The sequence below is a fragment of the Pelophylax lessonae genome, assembly GCF_965119305.1.
Source record: "Pelophylax lessonae genome assembly, chromosome: 13".
NCBI classification, from domain to species: domain Eukaryota; kingdom Metazoa; phylum Chordata; class Amphibia; order Anura; family Ranidae; genus Pelophylax; species Pelophylax lessonae.
In genome coordinates this window covers 198,993,530-199,009,311 of record NC_138780.1, presented here as the reverse complement: position 1 = coordinate 199,009,311, position 15,782 = coordinate 198,993,530, and the positions used below count along the sequence as shown (strand labels likewise).

The window sequence follows — 15,782 nt, the reverse complement described above, 5'->3', positions numbered from 1 at the left end:
TGCGGCCGCGGCCCGCGCCGTCACTTCCTCTTTGCATTGACTCCTGGGAGATGAACGTCATCGCTCCCAGGAATCAATGCGCCTGCACCTGCCCCGCTCGTCACTTCCAGCGCGGGCGCCTCATTCCCGCTAAACAGCTTCTGGTGCATTCTGGGAGAAGAGGACACGGAAGAGGACGCAGAAGAGGACGCTCCGACTTCAGCTGCCCACACCTGAGATGGCAGCACTGGAGAAGAAATTTTCAAGGTAAGTATTTCTTCTAAAAGGTAAGTGCGACCCGGGATAGTACAGAGGCTATCCATTGTGGAATGTACTAGCCCTGACTGTCCCAGGGGGGTATTTTTAGCTAAATTTCACCCCCGAGGCCGGAACTCCGCTTTAAGAGATCACCAAAGCTAGAGCCTCCATGCTGCTTTGATGCCAATGACAGTGAGCTGTTGTTGAAGCTTTTGGATCACAATCACAGACAACTAAGTAGCAATTTCAAATAAAATCAGTAGTGGAAGGTTTTTTTTTTTTCATGATTTTAATTCCTCAGTTAGAATGTGTTATGATTTACAAAATTACACTAGAAACACATCATGGAAGATTTTTGAAGTGAGACGATTGGACAGATCTGATATGAGAGCTTGTTGTGGTTCTGAGGTTGCACGCTTGTTTGAATCGATTTCTCATCACACAAAGAGCAGATCCCGGTCTCATAAGACTTGTTTCAATGGCGCTTTACATCCCCTGATATTTAGAGTAGATATATCCAAATCGGGTAGAGGTGCGTAGGAGGTCTTTGTTCCTGTAACACGGGAAGTACGGAGTGGAGCACTCTTCAGGACCTTGGCCTGGTTGGTCATTTATAGGGTACATGTCTGAAGTTGCCTTGTGTCTGCGAATCCATTCCTCGAAGATCCTACAAATATTGATGAATATGTGAAGATACAAAATCCAGACAAAAATCAATGAGGGCTGTACTGAAAGAAATGCAAAAGTTGGTTTAACTTTTTTATTAATTTACATAGGTCATTCAAATTTTATATGTTGGTAGAGTAACTATTCTCAGGAGCTCTTCATCTTTTTCATTAAATGTAAATATTGAATTCCAAGCACAAGTAATGGGCCATCATTGAGTTTTGATGAAGGAGGGGTGCAGGCTGTCAGACATCCACAGAAGACTACAGAATAGGGATCGACCGATATCGTTTTTTCATTGCCGATACCGATATTTTGGTCATCGCGTATCGATATTGGCTGATATGGGCCGCTATATTTGTACATTTTAAAAAATATATATATATATATATATATTTTTTTTTTACTTGACAGGTACTCTTGTGGAGGGATCTGGGGGTCTAAAAGACCCCATACTTCTCCTCTGTGCTAAAAAGCATTCAAAACGCCAAGTTTGGCTGTTTGGAATGCTGTCATTTTTTTTAATCTGGCGCCGAGTACCCGGAAGTGATGTCATGACATCACTTCTGGGTTTTTGCATGGAGACCCAATCAGAGCCGAATGCGGCTTTGATCGGGTCTTCGGCGGCCATGCAGGCTGGTTGCCTGGGTCTCCCAGTGGGACGGGAGACCCGGGCGAGCCGCGGAAGGCAGCGGGAGGAGGGGGGACATCACCTCCCGCTCCTTGTAATGACAGCTGATTGGCTTCTCAGTCACATCGGTTGTCATTACAAGACAGCCGACCGTCGGCTATGGACGCCGGTACCGGGGTGATGCCTCTAGCTGTGGGCATTACTCCGGTACAGGCACTTTTCAAAATATCGGTAATATCGGCCACCTTAGTGGCCTATTCCGATATATCGGGGAAAGTGCATATCGGCCCTCGATATATCGGCTTTGCCGATAATCGGTTGATCCCTACTATAGAATGTTTACAGAGATGACGCCTTTGGGAAGAGCAATGTGTACAGATTGATGAAGACATTCAACCACTTGACCTCCGGAAGGTTTTACCACCTTCATGACCAGGCCATAATTAAAGCTGCTAGCAGTGGGGCACTGAACAGGAGGGAGGGGCCAGGAGCACAGAAGAGAGACCCGAGAAGAGGAGGATTGGGGCTTCTCTGTGCAAATCCACTGCAACAGAGGAGGGAAGTATAACACGTTTGGTATTTTTATTGGAAAAAATACGAGACTTTCGCTTTAAAGTACAACTAAAGGCAGCATACACATTTTAGTAAATCCTCATATATAAAAACCCCGAAAGTTACACAAAGTAATTAACATAATAACTGAAATTATTATTTTCCTACCATATAGCTGCAATTGGGGTTTCTAATCCCCTCCACCAGTCCTCCTCTGCTAAATAATGCTATTGATGGTGGGAGGAGTTCTGCAGAGTTGGCATGTCATTTCCTTACATTGAGCTAGTATCTGCATCTGCCACAGGAAACTACAGTTCCCATAACTCCTTGCACCTTCTATCATGCTCAGTGTATTTCACATAACACACGTCCATCTGCCAATCAATAGCTAGGCGTGTGCTATGTAAAACAGTGCAAGTTATGTGACTTTGCCAGTGCTGCTGCAGCAATACTCGCAGTGGAAGATGGAATAGTTGTCACTGGTCCTTATGTTTATAATGTCAATTTTTATTGGCTTAAATATGTTTTATGTATTTTTAAAGAGAGAGAATGAGAGAGAAAATAAAAGGGAGAAAGGGAGAGAGAGAGAGGGAGAGGGAGAAAGAGAGATAAAGGAGAGGTTAGGAGCAGGGGGGGGGAGAAACATGAAAAGTAAAAAGAGAGGAGTGGGAGAAGAGCCCCTGATCATCCTGTGTCCCTTGTAACCCTAAAGTTCCCTAATTATCCGTTGTCCACTGTGACCCCCAAGCACCTAATCATGCGGTGTCCCCTGTAACGCCTGATTCTCCTATGTCCACTGTGACCCCTGAATCCCAAACATCCTGTGTTCCATATGACACTTAATCATCCTGTGACACCTCTACCCCTAATCATCCTGTGTCCCCTTTGACCCCCATGACACTGATCATCCTGTGACCCCTGTAACCCCTGACCATCCTGTGACCCCCTCTTCCCCTATTAATCCTGTGTCTCCTGTGACCCCTATGTCACTGACCATCCTGTGACCCCTGTAACCCCTGAACATCCTGTGACCCAGCTACTTAATCATCCTGTGTCTCCTGTGACCCCTGAGCCTCTGATCATCCTGTATCCGCTGTAATTCCTGAGTTCCCTGACCACCCTGTGACCCCTCTACCCCAAATCATCCTGTGTCTCCTGTGACCCCCTATGAAACTGATCATCCTGTGACCCCTCAGCTCAGCCCCTGATCATCCTGTGTCCACTATGACCTCTGAATCCCAATCATCCTGTGTCTCCCATGACCCCTGATCATCCTGTGTCCCCCGTGACCCCTGATCAGCCTGTGTCCCCCGTGACCCCTGATCAGCCTGTGACCCTTGTGCTTCTAATCATCCTGTGTCCTCTATGATCCCAAAGTCCCGTAATCATCCTGTGGCTCTCATGACCCCTAATCATCCTGTGACCTCTGTGCCCCTAATCATCCTGTGTCCTCTGTAATTCCTGAGTTCCCCGACCATCCTGTGACCCCTCTACCCCGAATCATCCTGTGTCTCCTGTGACCCCCTATGAAACTGATCATCCTGTGACCCCTCAGCCCCTGATCATCCTGTGTCCACTATGACCTCTGAATCCAAATCATCCTGTGTCTCCCGTGACCCTTGATCATCCTGTGTCCCCCGTGACCCCTGATCAGCCTGTGTCCCCCGTGACCCCTGATCAGCCTGTGTCCCCCGTGACCCCTGATCAGCCTGTGACCCTTGTGCTTCTAATCATCCTGTGTCCTCTATGATCCCCAAGTCCCCTAATCATCCTGTGTCTCCTGTGACCCCTATGACACTGATCATACTGTGACCCCTCAGCCCCTGATCATCCTGTTTCCACTATGACCTCTGAATCCCAATCATCCTGTGTCCCCCAGTGACCCCTGATCATCCTGTGTCCCCCGTGACCCCTGATCAGCCTATGTCCCCTGTGACCCCTATTCAGCCTGCGACCCTTGTGCCTCTAATCATCCTGTGTCCTCTGTGACCCCCAAATCCCCTAGTCATCCTGTGTCTCCCGTGACCCCTAATCATCCTATGACCCCTGTGCCCCTAATCATCCTGTGTCCACTGTAACCCCTGATCATTCTGTGCCCCAAATCATCACAAAACAGCACATTGATTCTGCTTGCAATCCATTATTTATCTGCAATGAAGAAGAAGAAGAAGAGCTCCTACAAAGGAAGAGTTACTCTGCCAACATGGGAAATTTGAACCTATGTAAGTTAATAAAAGGTTTAGGCCCACTTTTGCAATTCTTTCGGTACAGCCCTCGTATTGAGTAAAAAACACAGTACATTTTCTAAAACTTTGAACACCAATATGGAAACTGCAACTTCACCCCTTCCTGCCCAGGGCGCTCTCACTCCCTTCGCCCAGGTTTTGGAGAGCTCTTTGTAAAGCCCTGATTGTGGAACTCTGCCTTTCTTCAGCCTACCGTCCCCAAAGCAACAGGCAAACCGAGCCCATGAACCAAACCCTGGAGCAGTATCTACTTTGCTTCTCAGCTTTTTCCCAAGACAATTAGGCTTCTCTGCTTCCATTGGCAGAGTTCACCTACAACAACTCATTACGCTCCACTACCAACCAGTCCCCATTCTGGGCCAACTATGGATTCCACCATTCCGCCCTGCCAGAAACCATACCCAAATCAGCAGTACCTGCTGTATAGGACAGACTCGCCTTTGTACAATGAAACTACTAAACCCTTCAAGAATGTATACAGGAGCAGTCCAACTACAAGAGGTTCTTTGACAAGAAACGAAGGGGGAATTCCTCCTTTAAGGTCAGGGACGAGGTATGGCTATCAGCTGCCAACCTGAATCTGCTGTGCCCTTCGAAGAAGTTGAGGCCAAGATATATTGGTCCTTTTCCAGTTAAGCGTGAAATAAACTCAGTGGCCTTCGAATTATCTCTGCCCGAATCATACAAGATTCACCCGGCTTTTCACGCCTCTCTTCTCAAATCAGCCATTCTGGATCCTCTAGAGAAGGACTCTAGGACCCAGTATCTCAATTAACACTTCACATGAGCCTTTATAAGGAAGCCTGTCAGTGGTTGAAGTTGTTGATTGATCTTAAGCTTGTTCCTGTGATCCTTAGTTACTGACCTGGCTTGTTCCTAACCTTTCTCCTGCCTGCTCCAGTCCTCGACCCCGGGTTGTCTTATGGACACACTCTGCCTGCCTTTTGTGTTTGACCTCGGCTTCCCACCTGATTTGTCTACTCGGTTACCCACCTGGCTCCAGATCCTTGCTTGTACTGACTATCCTTTTGACAAAGTGATTCTACAGAGCTGTCAGACCTCACAGACACCATCTGCCTGCAGCCTCTGCTCAATACATCAGCAGTATCCCTGAGTCCTCCTGCAAGCAGCTCCGCAGGTGACCTGCTTTGTGCCCGACTCCTATGGTTTCATCTCCTGGGGAGTCCAGGAAACTTAGCGGCAAGGGAAGCACTCTCTCCACTCTCTCCATGGCACTCTCTTCAGAACCCGGTAAGTGATACTGTTTGCATGTGATCAGCTGTGATTGGACACAGCTGATCACATGTTAAAGAGCTGCTGTAATTGGCCTTTTCCCCGATCTGTGATCAGCTGTGTCCAAAGGACACAGCAGTCACAGAGCGTGCCCGAGTGGTTACAGAAGTCACAGAGCGGTCACCTGGACACCCTCCCAGAACTATAGTACCATGCTGTAGCCATCTTTTGGTTATAGCGAGGTACTAAATTGCTTAAAATGGTCTTTACACCCAGGGGCGGGGTGGACGACCCGATCATGTGTCTACTGTGATTGGCTGTCACAGTGGTCCCAGGATTGGGGCAGGTCCCACTATAAAATGTGAGCTGTCTATGAAAGCTTGATCATTGTTCTCTCAGCACAGAAAACTTGGCTGCCCATGGGACCATATGTGCAGCATGTGGATGGTAAAGCTCACGCTCTTTTGCTGCTGCTGCACATATGCATAACATGGGTGGCAAGGGGTTAAAGAGACCCTGTTAGGTTTCCACATATTTCAGACTGGTGCTCTCCTGCAATATAAAACAGAGAATACTCCCCTTTCTGTCCTGTTTTCTCCTACCTCTCTTCTGTTCCAGCACTGAAGCCTCAGAAAACCTCTTTATCATTCTTCAGTTACTGAGGCCTATGCCCACCAACATGCTGGTTTCTTTGTCAGACCCCTATGTCGCTGCAAGGCTCAGTCAGTAGTAGGAGATTTGAGTTGTGAAGGTAATGTAATGATAATATTCCCATATAACATGTTCCCACTCTCCGACTGTCTCCTGTTCTCACACCTGTAGTACGTCTGCAGCCTCTGAGAATTTTCTATAACATTACAAATACTGAATATTATATAGGGCCCTTTGGTGATGTCATGGGTCATAGTTGAAGGACCATGTATCTAGTAAGTTGCCCACCTCTGACGCAACAGATTTAGATATAAAACGTACTTGTCAACAAAACAATGGTGCAGTACAAATATAGGATCGTTGCTGGAGATTGGAACCTCGGACATCGTCCCTCCAAGGTAGGTATGGACCATGTTGTGCATGCCATTCTGCCGCGTTACCCCATCTCTAGGACTTATAAAGCCTACAAAGATCATAATACAATATTAAAGTCATCTGGTTACATTTCCTTTCAAGCTTCCATATCCTGCTCTTTTCCCTTATTGCGTCTTGGGTACCACTAGCCAAATTTGAGCTTGGCAAATTCAAAAATAAAACAAAACATGCTAAAATATGAATATTTATATCTGCATCTAGAATGTGCCATAAACCCATTGCTGACCACTGGGGTATTTGTGCTCGCTGGGGAGTGTAATGTTGTTGAGGGACTCGATTGTTGAGGGGGTGGAATCCACTCTTGGAGGGGCATCTATTGCTATTGTTGTTGGCTACTAGGGGATCTAATGTTGCTGGTTGTGGATCTTTGGCTTCTAGGGGGGGTTCTACTGTTGAGAGGGGGGCCATTGTTGCCGACTGCTGGAGGGTTTATTAATGCTGGCTGCTTATGAATCTATTGTTGCTGGTGGGGGTCTATTATTGCCGTGGGGATCTTGTTTTCCTTGCATCTTTTTTAAAGATTCCTGAGGTAGAAACTAAGGAAACGTAGCTTCTACCAAACTACTAAACAGAAAAGCTGCACATACAACTGCACAAAACACAGTTCATAGTTACAAAATATGCCTACAGCATGCACAAGCCAATTGTCCTTTCTAGCAAAATAAGCATGTACAATATGTATGCAATAAGTAAACTAAACAGTTACTCAATTTAGAGAGGGAAACAAAATGTAATGTCCTTCATGGTTCTTTGCTCAGTCAAACTCAAAACGTCTCCAAAGTCCTCGAGCTTCCAACAACCATGTCTTGCCTCTTTGTCTTCCAAACCAATTCTGTTCTTTGTCCTCATATGCTTGTTTAGAAAAGTCCTAAACTCCTCCCCCCAACTTCCACTTAAATCATATCCTGTCCTCTGCTTAGCTCCTAAACCAATCCGACAGGTTTATTTGCATATCAATAGGGGGAGCCTTGCTTCTTGAACAACACATGGCCTTAAAATCTAATTCCATATTAGTGCTATAAAATCACTACAAAAAGCCATGACAATGTAGCACCCTCCTAGGTAGGTGCTAGAGAAGGAGTATAGTTTTGGCTCTGTCTGCCTATCAGAGGAGCAGCAGGCAAAGTCTATATTGCTTTCTGCTTGACAGAGCACAGGATCTGTGAGTTAGGTCTGCTCATGGTGCTCTGTTTGTGATTCATCTGGTCTGGGGAGTGCCCCCACTGGTCCAATAGGGAGGCATGTTGGACAGTGGAGGAAATCTGACCAATGGGTACACAGGCTTTGATACAGCTCCAGTGATTGGCACAGATTGCTGTCTCTGTGAATTGTGGGGTGTGGTATAAAAGCCAGGAGCACATGTGCACGGGGTCTTTGGCTGGTGAGCAGAGTCCCGGAAGGAGGGTGACGGCTGCAGCAGTTGGTGTATGGTCATAGGCAGTCGGCTTGGTGAGCCAGAAGGACAGAACTGAATCCAGAAGTCTGACTAGAGGAGTTGAGACACTGGAGAACCTGGAAAAACATTATCGTGAGTACAGGGGATTGTGTCTAAGAGCCTGACCAGGAGGAGGGCCACCCCAGAGTAGAGTAGTCAGAGGACAAGTGTCAGCTGGTGGAGTGAAAGGAGGTGCTAGGTGATTACCCTGAAGATAGTGTGCAACCAAGTCTTTTGTTCAGAGACCCCGTATCTACATTTCATACAGTGGCAAGGTGAAATTCGCAGCCTAGCTGCATCTTCAGATAGAAGTCCTCAGGATTGTGAACAGTTCTGGAGTATCCCACTTTTCCCTTCTCCCATCCCTAATTATAATAAAACAACCAAAAACCCTAGACTGTTCATTGACTGAGCGGGAAAAGTAAAGTGTTAAGTTTCTGCATGCTAATGGTAACCCAGGGGAATCCAAAAAGTGAATAATCCAGCAGTCTTCGAGGGGACAGTGCTACAGCAACAAATACCACCTCTTGACTTTTTAGCATTATATGGAGTTAGATTTTAAGGCCATGTGTTGTTAAAGAAGCAAGGCTCCCCCTATTGATATGCAAATAAACCAGTCGGATTGGTTTAGGAGCTAAGCAGAGGACAGGATATGATGTAAACGGAAGTTGGGGGGAGGAGTTTAGGATTTTTGAAACAAGCATGTGAGAACAAAGAACAGAATTGGTTTGCAAGACAAAGAGGCAAGACATGGTTGTTGGAAGATCGAGGACTTTGGAGACGTTTTGAGTTTTGACTGAGCAAAGAACCATGAAGGACATTACATCTTGATTCAATCTCTAAATTGAGTAACTGTTTAGTTTACTCATTGCATACATATTGTACATGCTTATTTTGCTAGAAAAGACAATTGGCTTGTGCATATTGTAGCCATATTTTGTAAGCTATGAATTGTGTTTTGTGCAGTTGTGTGTGTGTTTTTTCTGTTTAGTAAAGCATTGATACACTACAGAGGTATAAGTTTCCTTGGATTCTACTGCAAGAACCTTAACCACTTTACCCCCGCTCACTGTGCCTCTACTGCGGCACAGTGGCTTGTTCCCGTCCAGCGACGTAGACCTACGTTGCTGGACTCCTCCCCTTGTGGGCGGCACGCGTGCCGCCGGAGGCTCGCTCCCGCTGTTTTCAGCCACAGCGGGAGTCGGGCCAGGGGAGGAGCAGCGGCGATCACCGCCGCTCTTCCCCGATCGTCGGGGAATCGAGTCTGGAGATCCGCCCGCTTGTGTAAACAAAGCGGGTGGATCTCCTAAGTGACAGACAGTGACAGATTGCACGGTTTAGCATAGCTGAACCTGCGATCTGTCCCTGTGTCTCTCAGTCACCTCCCCCCACACACGTCAGTAAGCACCAGTCATACATTAACCCCTCCCTCTCCAATAAAATTAACCCCTTCCCTGCCAGTGTCATTTTTACAGTAACAGTGCATATGTATAGCACTGATTACTGTAGTAATGTCACTGGTAACCCCAAAAGTGTCAAAAATGTCAGTCAAGGGTCCGATCTGTCCGCCGCAATGTCGCAGTCCCGCAAAAAAAAAATCGCAGATCGCCGCCATTGCTCGTTAAAAAAAAAACACCAAAAATGACAGAAATCTTTCCCGTAGTTAGTAGACGCAATAACTTCTGCGCAAACCAATCAAAATACGCTTATTGTGATTTTTTTTACCAAAACTATGTAGCAGAAAACAAATTGGCAAAAAAGGTTAAAAAAATTTGATTTTTACATTTTTTTGGGGGGAATTTCATATTAAAAATGTGAAAAATGTTATTATTTTTTCAAAATTGTCGCTTTTTGTATATAGCGCAAAAAATAAAAATCGCACAGGTGATCAAATACCACCAAAAGAAAGCTCTATTTGTGGGGAAAAAAGGACATACATTTAATTTGGGTACAGCATCGCACGACCGCGCAATTGTCCATTAAAATAACGCAGTGCCGAATCTCAAAATATGGCCTGGTCAGGAATGGGGTTAAATCTTCCGGTCTTAAAGCGGTTAAAAATACGCTCATTGAGAATTTTTTTGTCAAAGACATGTAGCTAAATACATTTTGGCCTGAATATATGACAAAAATTGAATATATTGGATATTTTTTAACTGTCAAAGTAGAAAAATATTGTTATTTTTTCAAAATTGTGGCATTTTTTTATTAATATCGCAAAAAATGAAAAGCGTAGAGGTGATCAAATACCACCGAAAGAAAGCTCTGTTTGTGGGAAAAAAAGGACGTCAAATTCGTTTGGGTACGGCGTTGCACGACCGCGCAATTGACAGTGCCAAATCACAAAAAGTGACCTGGACGTAAGACAGCAAAATCCTCCGGTGGTAAAGTGGTTAAAAAAAGACTCAAGGAAAACAGGTCTATTTATTGATCGGGGGGTCCATTATTGCTGGGGGATCTATTTGTTGCTGGCGGGATCTATCATTGTTGTGGGTGGAGGTCTAAAATTGCTGGGGGTCTATTTTTGCTGAAGGGTATATTCAGGGCCAGATTAACATAGGGGCTATTGGAGCTGCAGCTCCAGGCCCCTACCTTTTATATAGGCCCCGGGTTGGCCATATTCACTGTTACCGCTCTTCTGTCACTTGTAAACACAGAAGTCTGGCTTCTATGCTCGCTTCCCCAGGCAGCACCCTCAGAACCTCCCCACACAGCGTGAAGGCCTGACAAGGAGGGACAGTTGCCGATGCATGGATGTGTTTATGGGCTTCAGAGACAGCATCCCATGTTGAATTAGGCATGCATGGCTGCACCCTTCCTCCTCTGGGTGCATGCCAAGGCACGGCCCTTAAGGCCCTTCAAAATCCTCAGCACCAAGACCATGATGCTTTTAATCCGGCCCTGGGTATATTGTTTCTGGAGGAATCTATTGTTGTTAGATGGTTCTATTATTCTATCAGTGATGTGGGGGGTCTATTATTGCAGGGGGTCCATTGTTGCTGGGGGAAACTATTGTTGCTTGAGGAGTCTATCATTGCTGTGGAGGGTCTAATATTGCTGGGGGTCTATTGTTGCTGTGAGGGTCCATGGTTGCTGAAGGGGGGGGGGTAATTCTTGCTGGCTGCAGGGGATCTATTTCGCTACCTTTTGTTGTTATCCTTTACAAATTACATACAAATTATTTAGCACCACAAAATGATGCTTGGTTCTATATTCTCCAGAATAGGTGGTACTGGGGGGGCACGTAGTGAAATGGGGTCAAGGGACAGTACACAGAGGTAGGTAGGGGCAGAGACAATGGGTTACTCGGGGGAGGTTCCTGCCCCTATTCTCTGAGAAAAAAAAGACCTGCATAAACCTAATAAACTTGTAATGTCTAAGAAGTTAATTCACTTTGGAGAGATTTCCTCTCACTTCCTGTTGCATCTCCAAGAAAGGAAGTGAGGGGAAATTTCACTAATGGTACAAAAAAAAAGTTTCCTACTATTTCAAAAACATCAAAACATTGTGTTGGCGAAATACACACTTTAAGAAAAAGCAAGTAAAGTTACAATACTGCTTGCCCACCTTCTAAGGCATTACGGAAGCTTCTGTTTGCTGCTCTGTTGTGGGGAGGGAGATCAAAATCTTTCCATTTCAGAGTTTCCTCCACATCTATGAAGTTGGGCAGCCTAGGGGAACCAGGATCAACGCCAGGCTTCCTATGCAGTTTTTCCATCTGATTCGGATCATCAGCACCCAGGCAGTAAGCCTCATCATAGTTGTAACCACTGCAAATAGACTAAAGGAGAGCAACATAAATATCCTTGCTAGTACAGTATAGAGAAGGGATATGCAAACTGTGGCCACCCAGCTGTTGCACAACTACAAGTTCCTCCCTAAAGGGATAGCAAGACTCTGACAGCCACAAGCATGATACCCATAGGCAGAGGCATGATGGGACTTGTAGTCTTGCAACAGCTGGAGGGCCACAGTTTGCATATTCCTGGTATAAAGGGATGAATGCTTATTTTCCGAATTTTAAAAACATTCACAGCTTTTTTGAAGCAGAACATCAAGCGTGTGTAGTGACCTCCTCTACTCAGGTTGTTCTGTAAAATTTTGTTTTTTTTCGGCTTCACTGCAGTCAGTGGAGCAGTAATCTATTGGTTTTGTCTGGTCAAGGTTTCCAAGCTGGCTGTTTGATTCCTCCCACCTGCTTCCGGAAGAGGTTTCCAGAATATAGGGCAGGGAGATTCAAATGACCAGTATGAATATTTATCATTCCCCAGCCAATCCCTGGAAGGAGGCATCCAGAATATGGTTGAGGAGGTGATAAATATTTGGGAGGTCTTTCTAGAGTGTTCTTTCCTCTCCAGAGAGGGTTCTAGTTCTCCTGAGGCTGCTGCCACTAAGAGATGAATATTTAATTTTTCTAAACCAATCACTGGAAGGAAGCATCCAGAAGATGTTTGGGGAGGTGATAACTGTTTGGGAGACCTTTCTAGAGTGTTTTTTTTTTCTCTCCATGAAGGGTTCCAGTTCTGCTGGGGCTGCTGCCTCTTAGAGAAAGTTGAATATTTATTATTTCCCAGCCTATCACTGGAAAGAAGTTTCCAGAAGGTGGTCAGGGAGGTGATAAATGTTTGTGAAGACTTTCTAGAGTATTCTTTCCTCTCCAAGGAGGGTTCCAGTTCTTCTGGGGCTGCTGCTCCTAGGAGAGAGTTAGTGAGACAATAAATTGCAGTCTGGGTCTCAGCAGGAGCTGGGCTGAGGTTCTGCAGGACATTGCTAATGGATTGTTTGCTGGAGACAGGGGAGGACTGGGCCAGGGGGCAGGGGGGCAATTGCCCCCCGGGCCTCTTTGATGCCCCCTAAAAAGGCTGCACCACTTCTGCCACAGACATGCCTAAAGGATTCCTGGTGAAGAGAAGTAAAATGTCCCCACTGCTGACCTACTGAGTGCGGAATGAAGACAAGGATAGAGTGCAGGCCTCCCCCCAGCATGGATGGTGTAAACTCTGTCTGAGCAGAGGCCAGTTCCCAGCTCCCCCCAACTGCTCGCTGATGGCCAGGTTGGGAACCCGGATTCAGCTGGTAAGAAAAGAGTACCTGGAGCAGAGCTTCAGCCTGGAATAGGGGTCAGGAGGACATGAGGAAGAGGTAGAGTGGGAGGGGGACCAAGTCACTGCACCATGGGCCTCTGGTTTGTACTTGCCCCCTGGGCTGAAAGTTGCCAGTCAGCCCCTGGCTGGAGAGCACTGTCCTGAAGTCCTGGTCTGGATAAGGATCTATTATCTCCCTTACTAAGGATCTACCTGTGGATGCTGGATGGCAGACAGCTCCTGTGAGTCAAGACCTTGCTGGGTGTGCAAGTGCTAGAAGGAAACTATGTGCCAGTGCTATATGGACTGGGGCTGCTCTAATAGAGTCCTAAATATATTGGTCATTCAATGTTACTTCCAGAAAAGGCTGATTTAAGGAAAATTAATGTGCAGATTGTCCCTCCCATTGACTAATTTTATTGTTTTGGAGTATTCTGTGACTCTAAACCCCTCTCCTGTTCAAGTTCTTCAGCAATAAATAGTAAAAAGACATCCCCTAGACTGAGCCTGTGTTGTCAGTGTTACTGGAGCTGTGCTTGTGGATGTAAGCTTCTGTACTATTGTAAGAGAACCAGTCTATTTCTGTGGCCCCTTCATGGGTGAACGCTACACATATAACCCCTCCCCCCTACGCACCAAAAAAGTACACCTAAAAAACAATAAAAAAAAAAACATAAACTTAAAAAATATATAATTGTACTAAAAGTATTATCGTTTTGCCACTCACCTTCCAAAAAGCAAAATGGGAGTATTGACTGAGATACCCTTGCACGTCATTATCTCCGAGAAAGTCATCGTTGCAGATTGAGCAGTTTTTGTCTCCTCTCCAGTCCCAATATGGAAGGCCAAAATTTTCATCCCCCGTCAAGAGCTGAATTTGTCTCTCCAGGAAGAGAAGGCCCAGTCGATGCCAACCGGGAAAAGCCGGACCTTGATGGGCGTAGTTGGTTCTAGCATCAAAGTTCCCATCTATTAGAAGTGCCTTTATAGAGTAGTAATGGATCCAGGAAAACACATCATAGACGGTGGCATCAACAAAGCGGTACGTGTCCTTGTGGTGACGGTCTCCGGTATAGAGGATGACAAAGTTCTGACTTCTTGTGGTTTTAGCCAGCACTAAGTAGCTGAAGAATCTTTTCCTTTCGAGCAAAGAAAGTTCTCTAATTTCCTTCCTCACAACTGTGTTTTGGCGTTCGCATTTTTTTCCGAAATGCCCGTACCTACAGTCACCGCAGTCGTAGCCGCTGTAATTTCCAAAGCACTCACACGTTTTGTCGAAGTAATATTTCGGCCAGTCCAAGCGGTCGTCATCATATTGGCGTACTCGACTTTCGGCAAGGGCAAAGGCAACAGGCACGACCCAGTTACGGCATTTGCCACGACCCGACCTGGACCCGCAGGGGCTGCCATCATTCCAAAGGGGGCAACAGGTTTTGGTCTGATATGTGGTAGATGTGATACAGGCCCGTGGGAACTGACCCTGGACCAAATTACAGCAAAGAACGAGGAAAACACAGAGGACAATCATGGTTCACTGCAGGAAAATCAACCCCTGGTGAAGACAGCAGGACCGGAGTGTTTGGGAATTCCAGTCTAAATAAAAAAGAAAGATATTGTAAAACATGGGGACAGCAAAACGCATTAGACTAAATAAACTAAGATTAAAGGGTAAGGATAATGTACATTCAACAAGAAGACCCTGAACATCTTTCCTCTTTGCCGCTCCATAGGTGATTCCATATCACTTTGAAGAGAATACTGTGATTTCCAAAAAGATGCAACACTGCCTGCTCACTTTCTGACTGCCTCTCTCTAACTGAAATTCTTCTAGCATTCTATGAGCAACAGACAGGAAAAGGGCTGTATGTGTCTTGTGCACAAATCTGAACAGCAGGAAATCTAATTATACCAAGCTACCCATAATAAAGCTTTGGAATTGCTCAGCAGAATTGTAAAGTCCTTCCTTAACCACTTCTGGACCAGAAGGATTTGCCCACTTAATGACCAGGCCATTTTTTGGGATTCGGCACTGCGTTACTTTAACGGACAATTACGTGGTCGTGCGGCGCTGTACCCAAATAAAATTGATGTCCTTTTTTTTTCGTCACAAATAGAGCTTTCTTTTGGTGGTATTTGATCACCTGTGCGATTTTTTTTTTTTTTTTTGCGCTATAAACAAAAATAGAGCGACAATTCTGAAAAAAAAAAAAAAAACAATATTTTTCACATTCTGCTATATAAAATTCCACAAAAAAAATAATTAAAAATCAAAATTTTTTAACATTTTAGGCCAATTTGTTTTCTGCTACATATTTTTGGTATAAAAAAAAAAAATCGCAATAAGCGTATTTTGATTGGTTTGCACAAAAGTTATCACGTCTACTAACTACGGGAAACATTTATGTCATTTTTATTTTTTATTTTTTTTACTAGTAATGGCGGCGATCTGAGATTTTTAGCGGGACTGCAACATTGCGGCGGACAGATCAGACCCCTAACTGACATTTTTGACACTTTTGGGGGGACCAGTGACATTACTACAGTAATCAGTGCTAAAAATATGCACTGTTACTGGAATGACAATGGCAGGGAAGGGGTTAACCCAGGGCCGA

At 45.4% G+C, this 15,782-nt stretch overlaps 1 protein-coding gene across 1 annotated transcript; it reads right to left on the bottom strand.

Moving 5' to 3' along the window:
- Window positions 1-681: 681 nt before the first annotated feature.
- LOC309569508 (tyrosinase-like) lies at window positions 682-14,763 on the bottom strand. Its single transcript, XM_082275374.1, has 4 exons — window positions 13,898-14,763; window positions 11,654-11,867; window positions 6,538-6,679; window positions 682-904 (listed from the first exon to the last, which is right to left on the bottom strand). The coding sequence occupies exons 1-4, from the start codon at window positions 14,696-14,698 to the stop codon at window positions 724-726; spliced, it is 1,338 nt and encodes a 445-aa protein (XP_082131500.1). The 5' UTR covers window positions 14,699-14,763; the 3' UTR covers window positions 682-723.
- Between the last annotated feature and the right edge of the window lie 1,019 nt (window positions 14,764-15,782).